This window comes from Penicillium antarcticum, assembly GCF_028974205.1.
Source record: "Penicillium antarcticum strain IBT 31339 chromosome Unknown utg000002l_segment0_segment0, whole genome shotgun sequence".
Taxonomy (NCBI): domain Eukaryota; kingdom Fungi; phylum Ascomycota; class Eurotiomycetes; order Eurotiales; family Aspergillaceae; genus Penicillium; species Penicillium antarcticum.
Genome location: NW_026695300.1, coordinates 2,256,018 through 2,274,033, shown reverse-complemented (window position 1 = coordinate 2,274,033; position 18,016 = coordinate 2,256,018). Strand labels below are relative to the sequence as shown.

Here is an 18,016-nt window from a genome sequence, read left to right as displayed (position 1 = left end):
TATGCAAATATACACCTCTAATTTACCCACTGATCCATCGCCAGGCCTTTCCATACCATGTCGTCGGCTCAACAGTCTCCCAAGTCTCATTGTCAGCAGTGGTGCGACCTGTGTCCAGATCGGCCTCGATAGGCTTGACAAAGGCAGGACGGAAGATGATCTTGTGTCCGACGTACAACACCACGAACAGGATCAGACTAAGGTAGTTGATGAAGAAGTCCTGAACCGAGAACTGAGGGATGAAGGACATGAATCCTTGAGTGAGAATGATGAGACAGTTGAAAAACAGTCCATACCACGAGAGCCAGGGCTGCCAGATGGCCTTGTAGGGCAGAACATCACGAGAGATGTCGCGCGCGGCGAGTGCACGCTGGAAGGCAAGGTGGCAGGCATTCAGAGAAGCCCAGGTGATAAAACCAGCAACACCAGAGATTTGAAGCAACCAGGTGAACACGGTAGCACCAGAGTCTGATACATTGAGGAACCCAAGCAGACCAAAGGCTGCTGTGAAAAGCACACTCCAGTAAGGAACACCTCCCTTAGAGGTCTTCTTGAAGAAACGAGGAGCGAAGCCCTCCTGTCCGAGGCCAACCAAGATACGACTGCCACTGTAGACATTGGAGTTGGCAGCGGACAGCACCACGGTCAGAAGCACGCCGTTGATGATACCAGGAAGAATCTTAACACCAGCACGGTTGGCGGCAATGACGAAGGGCGAGGCGTTGGCGTTCTGGGCACTAGCGCCACTGCCTTCACTAGCCAACAAAGCGTCATCATCGGAGGGCACAACAATTCCGATAAAGAAGATTGTCAAGATGAAGAAGAAGACAATTCGGAAGAAAGTCTTCCGAATGGCGGAGGGGACGGTCTTGCGTGGGTTCTCGGTCTCACCAGCGGCAATACCAACCAGTTCAGTTCCCTGGTAGGAGAATCCAGCCTGAATCAGAACGGACCAGAATCCAACAAACTTGGCGAGGGAGTCGTTGCCCTTAATCGTGTAGGCGACGAACGGACCGGGGTGGACCCAGTACCGGAAACCCAGATATCCCTTCTCACCAACACCGGCGTCCACACAGATGGCGAAAATCATGAAGCCAATCACGGTGATCACCTTGATACTGGCAAACCAGAACTCCATCTCTCCATAAAAGCTAACGGGCATCATGTTGAAAGCGATGATCACCACCCAAAAGACAGCAATGAAGATGGCGATTTGAATGTCACTATCCCAATACTGAATGATCAGACCGGTTGCAGTCAACTCCAACGCAAAAGTCGACGCCCAAGAAAACCAATAGATCCAGCCCATGGCGAAACCCAAGCTCGGGTCAATCAGACGAGCAGCATATGAGGTGAATGCTCCAGGAATGGGAATATAAGTCGCGATCTCTCCGAGAGCAGTCATAACGGAGTAGACGATAGTACCGACGAAGATGTACGCGATGAGAGCACCCACGGGGCCTGCGTGGGCAATGGCGGTACCGCTACCGATGAAAAGACCAGTTCCTATCGTGCCACCTTCACGTAAGGTCAGTATGGAAGAATTCTTCGCGTCAATGCGCCAATGCAACATGGCACATAGCATATGGCTCACTCACCAATGGCAATCATCTGCAAGTGTCTGCTCTTCAGCTTCCGCTTCAGCTCTGGCAGCGGGCTTGCCTCGCGCTGGGCGCCATGCTTCTCGTAGTCGAAATCGTAGGTGTCGACAGGGTTCTGGGCCACTTGCACGGGGACTTCAGAGTCCATCTTTCCCTTGTCTGTCCACGGAGCACTGTCGTGGGCCATTGTTGGAAGACGCGAACGGGTGACGGGTAGAAAGAAAGGAAGGATCTGAGGAGAGCTGCGAAGAGCGTGCAGCGTTCTCCACTCTGCGAGATCTATAGGCCAACGGGGGGTGCCAATGGACAGGCTTTTCTTCCGGTGTGGAGAAGCACGCGACGGTGTCAAGCCTTACACCTCTGCCAGATCTGGGGGAATTTATGTAAAAGAAAATGAATTTGAGGGGGAAATTGCAATTGAGGCAATTGCTTTCTTTTATTCTAGTCTCTCGGGGCTCGAGTCATTTTTTTCTTTTTTTCTTTTTCCCGTACGCCGGGTTCATTTGCCCATGTGGGCCATCCGCCGGGAAGAGTTTTCTCTCGGTGGCAACACATTCTGGGCAGAACCTAAGATTATCAGTCATGCTGTCGACTAATGTTATCAGTCTATATGCATAGCCAAGAGGATCAACCGCACGATGTTACGCTGCGGAGGGGAAGTCTATGATCTATAAATAAGGTTTCAGAGCTTGTCTTCTTTATATCAAGCCCAATGGGCTCTATATGGAGAATTTCTTATATAGTGAGACACACTTTAATTATGAAAGAGCTACCAATGAACAAGCAAGTGATTACAGCATATGAACACCCGCCTATTTAGGTGGCTACGACTAAGTGCACCTGTGTGGGTTCCCGGCTTGCGCCGGTTGCGGTGGACCCCGATAAGAGTTATCGCGTTGGTGACATATGGGACTAACATATAGACTACAAAGTACGCCGAATATAGCTGTAAACAAATATGGCATGATCTCATGAGTTTCAAATTGCTAAACTGAATTGCACTACACGAAACAACGATAAAAGCAAAGGGTATCGCGTCCTAACACCATGAACTAGTATTTCGACCTTCCGACCTCGGAAAGCCGAAACAAACAGATCAAACGCCGAGATGGGCATTAGTATGGGCGGTCTTGGCACTCTCTCCACTTCGACGATGATTCATAACATCCACAATTGCAAAGTATGAAGTCACGGCAAAGAGCACCCTATTGAGAGCTGTCAGCAAACACTGCCTCAAATAGTCTCCCACAGCTTTGAAGCAAGACATTCAACTCACCATTCAAAAGCCCCGAAAATTGTTGCTGCCTGGAGTGAGCTGCAAGTACTGGAATGACACCACCGCGGCGGAGGCAGCTGAGATCCCATCGCAATGAACCCAGCAAACCAGAAGATCATGGTGACAATCTCAACACCGGGGATCACATAATGATGCGCTACACGAGGGAAATGAATCGGCGCGAATGTGAGGTACGGCACTGCTATAAAGGCAGTCCAGCAGCCGAGGAAGAGGAGGAAGTTGATTGTGTCGGAGTATGACCATGAATCATAGAACGTGGAGACCACTTAACAAATGTTAGAGATCAAGCGGACTGGTTTGTTTTGGTATATTTACCATATCCAGTTAGTCCAATCACAATCACGCCGAATAAAGCTTGGGCGATCCGAACGGGAAATATCCACGGGATAGCCATGGCTTGTATGGATGATGTTATTGTGGGTGTAAAAGATCGAGAAGCTGATCGAGATTCACGCCAGAGGGGTCCGTTCACTTTTAAAGCAGAAAAGTAGGGTATAGAAAACCTGCAGGGATTGGGCAGCCACCGGCGTCGCGCCAGCGTCATTGTGGTTTGCAGAGCTTGGCAACAGCCCAGTGGCTTGACTCCAATGAATAGGGCTGACGTGGATGCATACCTTGATCTGATGACATTCCCTGCTTTCACTTCCTGTAACTGGTTACACGCTGCTGTTTAGCGCGTGGGGGAGTGGTTGGTTCTATGTTAAATATCCATGCGCCACTGACAGTATTGTTGTAAAACTCATTATTAGGTAGCACTATTGTGTCCCGCTATTAATATACTTCTTTGTCTATCTCGGCTGCCTATTTGTTGTACAAGCCCTATCCTGAGACGCTAGTCTCGTTTGTCCATGGCTGTCATTCACGCGAAGACATGACGACAGTCTGCCGATCATCGTGAAACCTTTGTACGGAAGATTCGGCCGTAGATAGGCCAGTCAGATATGCCAGACAATGCGGTTGTGTTTCCTAACGCACGGGCGTTTCGATCTGGCTCCTTGTCTAGGCAAGGGTTCATCCCCCCGCAAACCCAACATGCACCAGGTCTACGAATAATTATTCGAGCAAGATTGATGTCCATTCAAGCAAGATAAAAAAAATGTTGTATATAATCGTCGCTCATGCGCCTGTACAAGATGTATGCAACTCCAGGTCCAGGATCCAGTTCTCCATAATATCAATACAGATCAGTAATCACGGAAGACGGCCACCATGTCATCCAAACGAGACACTTCCGCCAGTAGCAGGGCTTCTTTGGCCTTCCAGTTGCGCAGATGCTCCAGCTCAGCTTCTGACAGGAACTCCTCCTCGTGTCCCTTGACATCAGTTCGCTCGGTCTTCTCGAGGAAATCCTTCTCGCGCTCGCGTTCAAACTTGATGCGCTGCAAACATCGTGACATGGCCTTGTATGTGTCTTCCAAAATGCTGCTGCAGACTCGATCTGGGTCGTAATACCACAAATAGATGGTCTTCGAGGGCTGACGCTGCGCATCACGCGGCACTTCTTGCAAGTCCACGAAACCGCCAGTTTGCATGCTGGCAAGGGTCTGACGCAGATCCTTGAAGGGTAGCAGACTGATCTCCTGAAGTCGCTTCTCATCTAACCTACCCTTTGCGTGGAGAACGCGGATCACACGCAGTGCGACATCGCCGTACCGCGACTCGATCATTCGCTCCAATTCTAAATGACGCAGCTTGCGAGCAATGCCACGGAATGCGATTCTCCAGGTATCGAGTCCACCGATGTTGTGTTTTGTGGTAAGGTTGAAGGGAGCTTGTGAGAGGTAGCTTAGGTGTTGATCAATCTGATAGGCACGGTTCACCTCTGTTGACTCGTCTTCGTGGTCGTCGCCATTGACGCCGTTTGTCCCATCGTCTAATGGTCGTTTCCTTCGGTTCGAGGTAGGTGTAGGATTCATTGGCCCAATGCATCCCGTGAGGTCGAGGTTCGGATCAACATCGTTGACAATGGCACTTAGCTGAATGGGAGCAGAATATTGTTCTCCTTCCTCTCCCTCGCGAGGGATTTCGTAGGTGTCTCGGCAGCGGGGCGTTTGGTATTCAATACGACGAAGAAGACAATCATAGATTTCGAGTGACACAGGAGGTGCACATTGTCTAGCAAGTTCAAGAATTTGCGTATTCCGAAGAGCCACATCAAGTTTTTCGTAGTTCACTCGAACGATGAGGTTAGACTATGTGATATTAGTTGCTGTATACCCGGGAGGAATATGTGGAAACTTACATCCATTGGAGCGGAGTCAATGCCATCTTCGTCCTCTGACCAATCATTCCCCTCGTCTTCCTCATCCTCTGCATGATCCCCGTTGACATCGTTGGTACCTTTCTGCGCGTTGGTCGAGCCTGAAGCACCTCCAAACATCCTTTTCACGCCTTGGGGGAGACCATTGAACATGAGACCGCGGGAAAGATCTCCTTCCGTTCGTTCCTTAACCATGTTCTTTGATTTCTCTTCAATCTCGGCCTGCTGTTGCTTGCCTTTCATTGCCTTGACGTCTGGCCGGCTAGAAACTATCCGATTGCAATCAAGCCAGTTATCATTGGGGCTTTGGAAGTGTCCTTCCCGCACTCGATGAATGTATCCGTGGGATGCAAGGCTCTTCAGTGTGGGGTGAAGACGCGCAGGTTTTTGGCTTACGGCGTGGTCGCCATTGGTTTCACTGGCCTCTTCTTCATGATCCCCATTTGTCTCCCCATTTGTCTCTGGCCGTTCTTCGTCATAGTTGACTCCATTAGTGAGGGGTTGGTTCGGTTGAAGTTGGGGAAGAGTTTCGAGGTGAGTGATCGAAGTGTGACCGAGGAACATAATCGCTTCCATTACCTTGGCAGCATATTCTCCCAATCGATTATCCACATGTTGGAGAATCTTTCCCGAGCGCACTAGGTAGTATGCAGCTTGCGGATTGGCTTCATAGTAGGTGTTATTCTCCTCGACGGAGGTAAAGTGGTAAACGAGGTGGTGCTGGATCATAGCAGAGATTCCATTATTCAATTGGCGATCAGTCAGTCGCGAATAGAACTTTAACCGAGGAAGCGTGAGTCGTTCATAGCGCTGGAGGACGGTGAAAATGCGCTGCGAATAGACAAGTTAATTCTCTACCCCGCTGTCGCGATGAATCATACAGCCCGGGGGTCTGTATAAAGCACTCACTGCGAATAATTCTCCAAAGTTATCCTCGATCAAGAGCATACAAAGCTCGGAAGAGCACTGTGCGATCAAAGTCAGTCATAGCTCCGGATAAGGTGGGACAGTCGCATATGTCGCATACCTGGGTCGTCATGACGAGCTAAAGAAAAAAATGCGCCAGCCTCGAATCCTCGAGAGGGTCACCGCGCAGGGTTCATGGGGCAGCTCGGAGATCTGCAGGTCCCAAACCCGGATGTAATGAGATGCAGGTCTCTTCTCTTCACGTTCTTTTTTTGCTTATCGGCTCGATTGCGGTTCACGTGATATGAAGATCAGGTGATCCGGGTATGGGATTTCAACGAGAGTTGGGAGAACGACGATCGGGCACTGGGGGCCACACAATTGATATTGACTTTCCGGAAACTGTTCAGACTGTAATAATCGTAGAAATGCACTCTTTGGTCACCTTTATATACTGCCGAACAAAAGTAACTCCGGTTCCGTCCGACTCGTCACTCCAGCCAATCAGAGCCCGAGTAATCAACAGTCCGGGATCTTGAAGCTTTTCGTGACCTCCAAACTGCCTCTTCTCTCCTGCTCTCTCCGCATCCCGCCTCCCTCCCCGCCTCAATTGCCCCCCTTTACAAACCCAATTCGGGTTTCTATCTCTTCTTCTTCTCTTTGCATATCTTTTCGGCACAAGCGACGATGTTGTCGCGGTCTTCCCTCAGCCGAAATGCGCCGCGTGCGCTCGCCGCTGGCCGTCGGTCCATGGCCTCGGCTGCCAACCCTTCCTTCCAGTACGATGTCACCGAGGCCTCCGGTGTGAAGGTCGCCAACCGTGAGGTTGAGGGCCCTACCGGTACCCTCGCCCTGGTCGCGAAGGCTGGCTCCCGTTACCAGCCCTTCCCTGGTTTCTCCGATGCTCTCGAGCGTTTCGCCTTCAAGGTCCGTCCCATATCATCAATTGGGCTATCTCAGCTGGTTTCAGGGATACTAATCATACTTTATCTCGACAGACTACCCTCAAGCGTTCCGCACTGCGGATCACCCGGGAGAGTGAGCTGCTTGGCGGTGAAATCTCATCGACACACTCGCGCGAAAACGTCGTCCTCCGCACCAAGTTCCTTGCCAAGGACCTTCCCTACTTCACAGAGCTGCTGGCCGAGGTTGCTGGTCAGACTAAGTTCGCTGGTGAGTCGGTCCCTTTTGATAATTGGTGGTAGATTGCGCAATTATAGAAACATCATTTTCTGACTCGAATTTCTCGATGATACCAGACCACGAGTTGAACGAGGTTGTCAGCAAGCTCCTCAAGTACAAGCAGCAGATCGTCCACTCTAACCCCGAGACTGTTGCCGTTGATGCCGCTCACGGCGTTGCCTTCCACCGCGGTCTGGGTGCCTCCATCACCCCCTCCCAGACTTCTCCTTACGAGAAGTACCTCTCCGGCGATGCCCTGGCTGAGTTCGCCCAGAACGCCTACGCCAAGCCCAACGTCGCTCTCGTCGCCAGCGGCCCCAACTCCGCTGAGCTCTCCAAGTGGGTTGGCCAGTTCTTCAAGGACCTCCCCACCGGAAACGCCTCCAGCCAGTACAAGGTCCTGCCTACCGTTGCCACTAAGTACTTTGGCGGTGAGCAGCGCATTGCATCTAAGACCGGAAACGCTGTCGTGATTGCCTTCCCCGGCTCCAGCGCCTTCGGTACCGCCGGCTACAAGCCCGAGGCTGCTGTCCTTGCTGCCCTCCTCGGCGGTGAGTCCACCATCAAGTGGACCCCTGGTTTCTCTCTCCTGTCCCAGGCCACCAAGGGCTTCTCTCAGCTCCGTGTCAACACCCAGAACAACGCCTACTCCGATGCCGGTCTGTTCACCGTTACTCTGTCCGGCCAGGCCGACCAGGTCAGCGCCGCCAGCAAGAATGTCGTCGATGTCCTCAAGAAGGCTGCCGCCGGTGAGGTCGCCAGCGAGGACATCAAGAAGGCTGTTGCCCTCGCCAAGTTCCGCGCTCTGGAGTCCGTCCAGACCCTCGAGACTGGTCTCGAGGCCACCGGCTCCGGCCTCGTCCACGGCAACAAGCCCTACCAGATCAACGAGATTGCCCAGGCTCTCGAGAAGGTCTCCGAGCAGCAGGTCAAGGAGGTATGTTTTTTCTTTGTCTATTTTCCGCATGTTTGAGTTTATCACTGACAACTATCTACAGGTCGCCAACACCTTCCTGTCTGGCAAGGCTACCCTTGTCAGCGTCGGTGATGTCTTCCAGCTTCCCTACGCCGAGGACCTCGGTCTGACCGTTTAAAATCCCTGTATACAATATACCGTAGAGAGGGAAAAGCCCGTTCCCTTCATTCTGGATTGATGTGACCACTTGTGCCTAGATTCATTGCCGATATCTCATTTGTTCTTTGATGGTGTAGTTGACTGTAATACAATTGTACCTTATCTTTTGATTCATTTGTCTACCTAGACATGAACTTTAGTTTGTTTCGTTCTGGCTTGTGGTGGGAATATAGTATGCTTGGGTTGAGTATCAGGCTGATATGTCTAAGAAGTAGTATTTTCCACGACCCTGATATACTTCAATCGGTACCTAGTGCATAAATATCTAGGTATTTTCTGATGACTATAGCTGAAATGGACATTAACGGTAATCTATAGGAACTTTTAGTTTGTATCATTTATTTTTGATATAACAAATTGCGATTCCTTTGGTCTAATCAGTAAAAAGACAAGGGACGTGAAAGAGTCCCGTTCAGTTGCATCAGAAGCAATCAATTGCTCATGAATAGATATGTGATAGGTAAGTATGCATGTATACAAATGCAAATAAAAAATAAAAAAGTTATGACAAGAGTGGGATTCGAACCCACGCCCCTTTCGAGACACGGAGATAGTTATGAAACCATCGGGATCAGGTTGACCTGAACCGTGCGCCTTAGACCAACTCGGCCATCTTGCCTTGGGATGTGAAATTTGGTGAATGATTGCATTCATTAATGAGTACTGCATTGTGCGTATAAAATATATCAGCCAGATTACTGATGTCCCCTAGCAGTCCGTAATGTTAGGCTTTGTTATTAACTTCAATTGTTTATGTGAAATATTATACTGGCTCTTCATTTATTATTGAGTCGCCTTTGAATATTTATTACTGTCATCTTATGTACGACGTTAATGGACAAAGAGAATATAGATGCATGATACATTCAGATAAGGAACTATTAGATATGCTACATTGCTATATTATAGTAAGTGACATCATATTCTAGCACTTCTCTAATTTGACATAAGAAGAGGGTTGACAGCACTCAAAGTTCCACGGGAAAACACCCATATACCGTGCTCCACGTATCATCGACCCGGCTGTACTCGTTCCACGAAAATCGAAAGAATAATTGATCAAATCTTTGGTTGCACATCTGCATATCCTTCTCTGTCATCTCGGCTGGGTAGCCATCTCGTGGTCGGAAGACACCAAGTGGTTTGATGCGTGCCTCTTGTGGAACGAGCACTTCTGCTGTCCTGGTTTCTAGTTCTGGGGGTGTGGGATATGGACCTCTAACCAGAGAGGTGACTGTGGTGCTCGGGTTTTCTGTGTCTCCTTTTTTCGTCTGGTTCTCGAGTCCATCATATGCTTTTGCGGTCTCAAAGCTGCTCGTGCTCTGAGCTTGGTCAATTAGTTTCCCGTTCTTTTCTTCTATCATCACAATTGCTTCGATCAGTATGATTCCTTGGTCGCGGCTGTGAAGTCCCAGTACTCGATGCGCTCGACGGAGCATTGCTAGAGCTATGCGTCGCATTTTAGGGTCGCGACACCTGACGCATGTAAAGAATAGTGGAAGACCGACGCTGATCTCGAATGTAAAAGGAGGCTGGCTTCCATCATCTCGAGCTGATCCGTTCAGGGCTACGATGGAATTTTCAATCATATTTTGGAAATTTGGTGTGTAGATGTCGGTTGTGATTCTTGATGGTGACACGCAGACTCCGAGCATGACAAACAGCATTTCGTAATAGGCAAGAAGAAGAGCACAGGTGCTGAGTTGATCCCCCTTGCATAGAAACGCTGTTAATTTTGTGAAGGCAGTATACCAGTTTTGTAATTTGGCTGAGAGTTTTTTTTGGCGGATCATCAATGGCTGAGATATCTGGGGCGCATGTGATTGCTCCAGGTCTTGTTCGCAGGCTCGTTCGAACATGTGAATCTCCGTAGAAAGAAGAACAATGGCTTCCCGCGCCGACTTAAGAGAGACGAAGATGACCTCCTTTGTAAAGTCACTTTCTGTTTCTCGTAACAGTGTGCTCATTGGATCCGCTAAATTGTGGAGAGTGACTGCTCCTAGTCGGACAAATATGGGAACGATCGTATCTTCCAATAGTGAGGCCTCGGTTGCTGTCATAGCTCTGCGGTCCTTTCGGTCTCGTAATGCATGAATGAGGTGTACACCTTGGTTATAGAGATGCAATGATTCCTCCAAATCTCCCAAGAGGGCCTCCACGCAGATGAATAAAACACATGTGATCAGTCCCGTAAATATCCCGACACCACCCCGTGCAAGCCCTTGACGAACGGCGGATACTGAGCGTGAATACCAACTCAACGCATCTCGTTGGTTTTGATTCAGTCTGCGAGGGTGGTCCCAGCGGGGAGGGACAAGATCCGGGTATGGGTCAGGACTTTCGAATAGTGAACTTATTGAGATCATAGCATCCCACACTGCAGGCTCACTTCGGCAAACCTGGGGAACAATAGTGCGCCAGAAATCAACATCCAATCCACCACCGATAGAAGTTGCAGTGTGTTGAAAGTAGTAGGCGAAAGCACGACGCTCTCGCCATACTGTATTTGGTGATAGTGAAAGGGGATTTTCAAACATCAATGATGGACTTGAGCCAGAATTTGCATTTTCGTAGTCACACTTGCGGCCCGTACTAGTGCATCGGAGACAGCTGGGCTTTTCCTCCCCGCATTTGACTCTTCTGATTCTGTGGTAAATTTAGCACTGTACTCTATGTGTTAAGATATGTGTTGAGCATGGAAAAGGCTACTGACTTGCAGGTTTTGCATCCAAGTTTTGATCTGGAAGTTGAGGCCCTAGTTGAGCTACCCCTCGGGCGGACTGAGGAGCTAACGGGCATAGTGAACCGATTCGAGGTAGTACAGTTTATAATCTTCAATATATGTATCAGTGGAGACGTGCTCGGGTGGATATGGAGGGGTCTGCCTTTGATAGCCTGTGGTTATTTAGGGGCGTGGCGAAATCGTACAGGCTAATCATTCAGCTCGCGGGGATTGTTATCGCATCGTCTATCGATGATGATGGTTTGATGATCACAGATCACACGAAGTCGGTGATATGCCCCGCTGGTAACATATAAGCAACTGCAAGGTTGTAGACGAATATCTTCAACGGTATCATGTGACACGTCTTACAATTTAGCATTTTAGGTGCTAAATCTGAATATAGACTAGCGCATTTTTGAATAGGGTGGGTTCTTCTCTATACATGTACGCCTGGAAACATTGAGGGTGATTTAAGCTTAAATCAACATTTTGTTTGCTTTTATACGGACTAAGAGTGACATATCTAGATTACGCGACACTACTTTCGGCTTTTTGGAAGTAGTTCCCATGTATCTCGGTCTACGACGAACAACTCTTTCGTTTCCTAATTCTCTTGGGCATCAAATACTGATGTCTTGCTATTGGAATCAGTCATACTGTTCGAAGCTGTCTTTTTTTGCTTGGTGGTCGTGTTTACCTTGAGTTGCTGTCTTCAAACCACGGCTACGGCCATGTCAAGTCACAACCCAGATATTTAGACCAACGAGATGCAGTAGTAAAATCGGTGGGAATTTGGGAGGCGCCTCTCTAGATTTCTACCATTATTATCAGACCTCTTTGTGGATACAATCCAGAAATTTTGTATGAACATCAGACAGCAGCCATACCCGAGATCAATCCTCTATGCCCTTTCACTGTGGTTGTTTCGTTGGTAAGCCAGAAAGCGAGCCCGGTCAGCTTAGCGATAGCAGGACAGTGATTCTCTATTCTAGGTATTAGCTACTCCTCTGGAGGCTCGGAATAGGTTGATCTGGGATATCTTAGGCTTGTTTATAAGGTTACTTGGTTTGGTTCGATCATGGGGACGTCTTTTCAAGGCAGAGTCAATTGTCTATATTATAATTTTCGTATTCTGGGGCTACCTGGGTCGATACTTATGTCGCATTCCGTTCTAGCTAGTGGTTGGAGTATGCATCTATTTACAGCGGCAATGGTCTGAAAACTGTCGGCTTCTTATTTCATGGACTATCGAGCTTTCGTATTGGATTATATATGTTCCACCTGGTGACGAGATAGACCACCCAAGTGAACGCTATTGGTAGTTGTCTAAACACATTGGGTTGAACGCAAAGAAAAGCAGGGGTACTGGAATTATCTTCACTTTCTTAACCACATCGACTAGCGAAGCAGTAATAGCTTAAGAGGTATCCAACCTAATAATGCTGATTTTGGCTCATCTAATCAAGGTTGGCTAACCATTCCATCGAACTGGCAAGATGGCCGAGTTGGTCTAAGGCGCACGGTTCAGGTCAACCTGATCCCGATGGTTTCATAACTATCTCCGTGTCTCGAAAGGGGCGTGGGTTCGAATCCCACTCTTGTCATAATTTTTTTTGTTTATGCTTGATATATTTCCATTTATCTAACTCTGCGATACGTATAAAATCTGTTGGCTTTTTGTCTCTCTTTCTGTCTAAGTACCGATTAAGTATGCGAGCAACTCACCAAGCCAATGGTCTCTAAAAAGAGGCTATACCCCGAAGGGAAAACATATAGAATGCCTGAAATCAGTGTCCCACAAAGTTGCCAATCTTACAATATCTAGAGACCGAGTTTGATGTTACCATTCTGATTCCTATGTAATATTTGTCGCTCATTTCTATCGGTCTATTCTTCCCCACCAAGGTGTAATTGAACTGGTAGTTAGATGGATCATGCCGGGTCGGAAATCTGCCTTGACGCATGTCAGATTGCAGACAACGGTGAAATCTGTAGGCGTCGCTTTTACAAAGGGGTTATTTTATAGTGGCATTTGGCTCTCCAATAACCCTCTTAATGATGAGCTGGGCATTCTATATGAGCCAAGCCAACCGACTACTCAACTACTACGCCTTGCTTCAAGCAACGTGCCCTCAATTTGACTCCACATATAGAGCTAGTTGTCCGTACATGTAAGTGGGAATCCGAGGTATATCGAGATTAGGAATAGCGCAGCGCAGGCATCAGGGGAATTATTAGCGTGGTCAGCAATTGCCTATCTCCTGTAGCAGTCCTTCAGCTGATTTAGCACTATACCGCTCAAGCCCGCACCCGAGTAAACCTGGGCCAAACAGAGTCAGCGGCCGCTAGAGCTGCGTAACGTAACGTCGATTTCCTTCTTGAGTATTTTAAATATACTCGATGCTGTCCCTATACACACCCAACCTTTTACAGCAAGGCAGAAACCAAGATGGCACCTGGATGTTATATTTGCCAATGTGAGTCTCTTGTTCGCATAAAAAATCATCCATAGCTGTAGTCGATGTGTGAACAACAGTCGCTTTTAACACTCAACCAAGGACAATTGTGAGTAGATACCGCCCAATGGGCGTGTTCATATACTGCTCGGGTGTAACTGGCGATACGATCGACAGCCAGCTCTTCGACCAGAGCCGCGTGCACTAGTTATGTGGAAAGTAAAAAATTTCATTTCTTCCTGTTTCAATTGATTCTTCTTATCATACCCGGTTTTTATGCCTAAAAGGGACAACTAGTTTGATGTACCAGATTCAGGTAAGTAGAGGAGAGATGCTAATCTCAATGTCCAATCAGCTGCTACGAGAGATACGAGAACAAGACAAGTTTCCGCTGTCGTCGACTCATTGCGGTGCAGTAGCTTAACTCTACTGGATCGACACCAGTTCTACCGACACGAAGAGTGCGGAACAGTATCGACGTCCGATTAGGGACCTCTTCAGTGGTAGCTAGTAGATCTTGGAAGCGGAAGGAAGAGCATCTCAGAGTTAAACTTCAAATAGCTATATTTCGTTATAAGAAGTGGATTGTGTGTAGTATTTCTGATAGACGAGGAAAGCTAGAAACCAGAAAAGCTGATGTTCATGCGCATTAGAAAGCTGAACAAGTTGCAAACAGAAGATCTTGTGGCTTTAACTAGAATAAGATACGAATGAATAACGTTTATTTCACCGTTATGGTATCTTATACTAATACGAGTAAGATCAAGCAAGCACAATCAGACAGATGAGGTATACCGGATAGCCACTCAGTGTACAATAAATTTTGAATACCGTTACTCATTGGAAGTCCATTCCATGCTTCTCGGCCCGCAAAAGAGACCAAGGCTAGTCTATCGCTGGCTAGATAGACCCTGAGCAATTATTATCGGATGAGGAATTGTTCTTTTTTTGAAGGGTTGCTTGACGTGTGATGTCGTATCTGTCGCACACAAATCTTCTCTGCACATCATGGTCTCAATTATCCTCTTATAACCATGAAGTCCCATCTAATTCACCCATTTCCTTGTCTTATCAGATAGCACGAGTTTCATTCATATTTAGCATAACATGGATTTTATCTGGAAGACATAGAGGAGGTCATGTAGCGGTGTTCACGTCGCCATGAAAAGAGATGCATAATATACTGTGTTCAATGAACGAGATAGATGCTAATGGTTGGCTCAAACGGATCATTGTAGTCAAATATATTACGGATGCGTGCAGCCATTGGGATCATTGCATTATTGTCCCATCTTCACAAACTCGTACGCTGGATCAATACTTCCCGGGTGCATCCATAGGGATCGTTGCAAAGGTGGTACGATTTGCACTCGTACAGTTGCGGACAGTGTCAACAGCCGTCTCTTTTGGATAGCTGGGCCACGGATAAATGCGACTTGAAGAGTAACAAGAAGGATCACGAGACGCATTGCAACGGTTGTCGGGTACTAATTATAGATAGGTGGATGAAGGAATGGAAGCAGGGGACGGAGGGAACATGTATCAATCTAGATCGCCAGATCTGTCACTGGGGTGTAGGGCTTCGAGGTGTTATAAGTGAATATGATTATGGCAAGAACGAGAGTCAAAAGTGTATATAATGAGGCAAAGACAAAAGAAAGAAAGAATAGATCGCAAAAAGTAACAATGGGCTATGTGAGTCGTTATAGTAATAGGTCTGTCTAGCTATAGCAAACTTCGGAAAGAAACAAATCCACGGCAAGCGAACAGCAAACAGCCATGGGTTTTGCAGTAGCTATTTATCTATCTATGGATAGAGAGAGAACAGAAGTAAAACACAAAAAAAGAAATGACAAGAGTGGGATTCGAACCCACGCCTACAAACGTAGATCAGGAAACTGCCGAAACAGTGGGAGTTAAGGTGGACCTTAACCTGACGCCTTAGACCAACTCGGCCATCTTGCCTGCTCGATGAAGAATGGCACGATCTTTGACTACATGAGCGACAATCTCAAAATACCCCTTTCTACTTGTTTGGCATGTGCAAAACAATAATTAACGTTACAGAAGCCGACACCCGGAGTTCAACCTTGCTTTGGACTAGCATCTACCACAGCCGTCGGACAAACGGACAGACAGGTGTATACTACTTCCCTGACCATTCATAGACTCTAATTAAGATACACACCCAAATCTATAAGCCGAGGTCAAGTCAGCGGATAGATGTAAACAAGCGGCCATCGCGGCCCGCTGGAAAGGAACGGCTGTGTAACTTGACCCATTGCATCATACTATTATTTAGTTCCGAATCTTCGGACTGAACAGTCTCAAACACATGATCTGATCTACTGTCTCCCGTGCATTGAAGTGAACTCTTCGGGTATACTACCGGAAAAGCCGATTTACGCACCGACATCGGACATTGTGCTCTTTTGTCCGGGGGTGGATATTTTTGTTTACATGGCGGGGATATTAGCCGTCGTCGGAGTTAGATTGTCCGACTGTTGGAGGTTACGGCTCGGAAATTGTTTTTATCGAGGTATTGTGGGGGAGGTTATTGTTCCTGTGTTCGGAATTGTGTCCCTGAGGTTCGATGTTGAGATCGGTGTTGCGTAAAAATTGAATAAATTGCTGGGAACAGAGTACAAAATACTGAGCACAGGTTACTCGAGTAAATGAGAAAGTATGATAGTAAGCCGCAAATGTATTCAATGGGTATCGGGTCTGTCGAATGTCCAGACAAATTATAAAATAGTAAGAGGTTGCATCTAAACTAAAGACATCTCCATTCCAAAGACCACTGCCACGGCAGAAGGGTATCTCAAACCTTCTTTAGTGCTTAGCGGTGACAGTGTCGCCAGTCAGTTTCTCGACTGCTTCCTTGGCCCTGTTCGGTGAAACAGAATGATTAGCCCGAGGTCTCACATGAAAATGTAGATCGATGACGACAGGGAAAAGGGGAAAATCTGGAGAAGGTATGGAGTAAACAACTTACATGTCACCAAGAGCCACCATGCAGACGGTCTGCCAGATGCCGAGACCGATACGGGGAGCAACACCACGGTAGAGACCACGGATACCGTTGTTGTCGTAGATGTAGCGGAAGGTCTTGCCGACGGTCAGGTTCTTAGGGCGGTTGGGGTCGGGGGTCTTGCTCTGCATCTCGACACGGATAACCTCAATGGGCTGGTTCCAGGCGGAGAGACCACCACCAAGACTGGATGCCAAGATCTTCTCAAAGGCCGACAGCTTGGTGCCGTCCTCCTTGTTGGAGACCTTGCGGATAGCCGACTCGGCCAGACGCGAGAGACCGAAGCGGGAACCCCAGTTGGTGGTCTGACGGATAGCAACAGCGTTGACACCACGGTTGATACCCCGGATACCCTCCTTGCGGTAGATGTCCATGAAGGTCTCGAAAGTGCCGGGGGGCTTAGCGCCGGTGGCGGCCATCTTGTGCTTGGTGATTTCGACCGTCTTCATGCAGGTACAGAAACCCATGGTAGCGTAGGCTTGGGCAACACCACCAGCCATACCACCGCTGATACCGGAGACGAAGTCGTTGGCACCGAGGGCGCGGGCCTGATACTCGGCCTCGGAGGCGACGAACAGGAGAACCGCACCCTTGGTGGATGCCTCAATCCAGGCCCACGGAATGAGTCCCTGATAGTCTAGTACGAATCCCACGTCAGCCCCATGTTACACATGCAAAGGTCCCACCAAGGGCGCTAAGAGCGCACGTCGGGGGAAATTGGAAGGTCGGGTATATCACTTACAACCGAGGATGCCGCCACGGCCCCAAATCCGACCCATAGCGCCTGCGAAGCTGTCGCCCCGGTTTGCGGCCATGGTTGTCTTGATCACCTCCAGCGGCTGGGGGATGGTCAGCTACCTTGATTCTTGGTTAGATTATCGAGTATTGGCATACCTGTCCCAACGATGTGACCTCAAACAAGTTCAATCCTGCGCCCAGCAACAGGTTGCTGAACTTGACGGGCTTCTTCTCGAGCTTAGGGGCCGAAGCCGCGGAAGGAGTTGCGGTAGACATTCTATGATGAGGATGCGCTGAAAGGGGCCCTGACCAAGGGATGTAGGGGGCTTCGTGCGTTGAGTGGGAAAGAAAGAAAAGGGTGGTTGAAAAGATCCGAGGAGGAATGTGTAGGAAGAGGGAAGAGGAGAGAGAAAGCCAAATGTCTTATAGGGGAATCAGCAAGCATGGGTAACTAAGCTGGGGACAGCTGGTACCAGCTACATCGGATCTTCAATAGTTCCACTCATGCCAGTGGGTACTCGGTACCTCACATACCAGCCCCGGAGCAATCCCTCTCCTTGGCAATTTGGAACTGTCCGTTTGTCGGCGCAAAACAATATTTTCTATTGACTCCGGATCTTCATGTAATTGAAGTTTTTTATCCTAAAATCGGCAGTATAGTTATAACATTTGATGTTTTGTTCTT

The 18,016-nt window shown here is 48.3% G+C and overlaps 6 protein-coding genes across 6 annotated transcripts; 1 reads left to right on the top strand and 5 right to left on the bottom strand.

Annotated features, from left to right (window-relative positions):
- Nucleotides 1-22: 22 nt before the first annotated feature.
- On the bottom strand, nucleotides 23-1,788 carry N7508_001833 (putative arginine transporter; the record flags this gene model as incomplete). The annotated part of the gene is made up of 2 exons (XM_058459899.1): nucleotides 23-1,518; nucleotides 1,599-1,788. The coding sequence occupies 2 exons, from the start codon at nucleotides 1,786-1,788 to the stop codon at nucleotides 23-25; spliced, it is 1,686 nt and encodes a 561-aa protein (XP_058323431.1).
- A 909-nt stretch (nucleotides 1,789-2,697) lies between these two features.
- On the bottom strand, nucleotides 2,698-3,292 carry N7508_001832 (MARVEL domain-containing protein; the record flags this gene model as incomplete). The annotated part of the gene is made up of 3 exons (XM_058459898.1): nucleotides 2,698-2,806; nucleotides 2,878-3,163; nucleotides 3,214-3,292. 3 exons carry the CDS (start codon nucleotides 3,290-3,292, stop codon nucleotides 2,698-2,700), a joined length of 474 nt encoding a protein of 157 aa, XP_058323430.1.
- Nucleotides 3,293-4,082: 790 nt separating this feature from the next.
- N7508_001831 (uncharacterized protein) lies at nucleotides 4,083-6,197 on the bottom strand (the record flags this gene model as incomplete). Its single annotated transcript, XM_058459897.1, has 4 exons — nucleotides 4,083-5,090; nucleotides 5,141-5,989; nucleotides 6,068-6,124; nucleotides 6,186-6,197. 4 exons carry the CDS (start codon nucleotides 6,195-6,197, stop codon nucleotides 4,083-4,085), a joined length of 1,926 nt encoding a protein of 641 aa, XP_058323429.1.
- Nucleotides 6,198-6,611: 414 nt separating this feature from the next.
- N7508_001830 (ubiquinol--cytochrome-c reductase subunit 2) lies at nucleotides 6,612-8,502 on the top strand. The gene is made up of 4 exons (XM_058459896.1): nucleotides 6,612-6,991; nucleotides 7,063-7,237; nucleotides 7,324-8,183; nucleotides 8,245-8,502. The coding sequence occupies exons 1-4, from the start codon at nucleotides 6,752-6,754 to the stop codon at nucleotides 8,338-8,340; spliced, it is 1,371 nt and encodes a 456-aa protein (XP_058323428.1). The 5' UTR covers nucleotides 6,612-6,751; the 3' UTR covers nucleotides 8,341-8,502.
- An 847-nt stretch (nucleotides 8,503-9,349) lies between these two features.
- On the bottom strand, nucleotides 9,350-10,918 carry N7508_001829 (uncharacterized protein; the record flags this gene model as incomplete). The annotated part of the gene is made up of 1 exon (XM_058459895.1): nucleotides 9,350-10,918. One exon carries the CDS (start codon nucleotides 10,916-10,918, stop codon nucleotides 9,350-9,352), a length of 1,569 nt encoding a protein of 522 aa, XP_058323427.1.
- A 5,448-nt stretch (nucleotides 10,919-16,366) lies between these two features.
- Nucleotides 16,367-17,671, bottom strand: N7508_001828 (putative mitochondrial DNA replication protein (Yhm2)). The gene is made up of 4 exons (XM_058459894.1): nucleotides 17,488-17,671; nucleotides 17,336-17,432; nucleotides 16,558-17,230; nucleotides 16,367-16,449 (listed from the first exon to the last, which is right to left on the bottom strand). Exons 1-4 carry the CDS (start codon nucleotides 17,605-17,607, stop codon nucleotides 16,395-16,397), a joined length of 945 nt encoding a protein of 314 aa, XP_058323426.1. The 5' UTR covers nucleotides 17,608-17,671; the 3' UTR covers nucleotides 16,367-16,394.
- Between the last annotated feature and the right edge of the window lie 345 nt (nucleotides 17,672-18,016).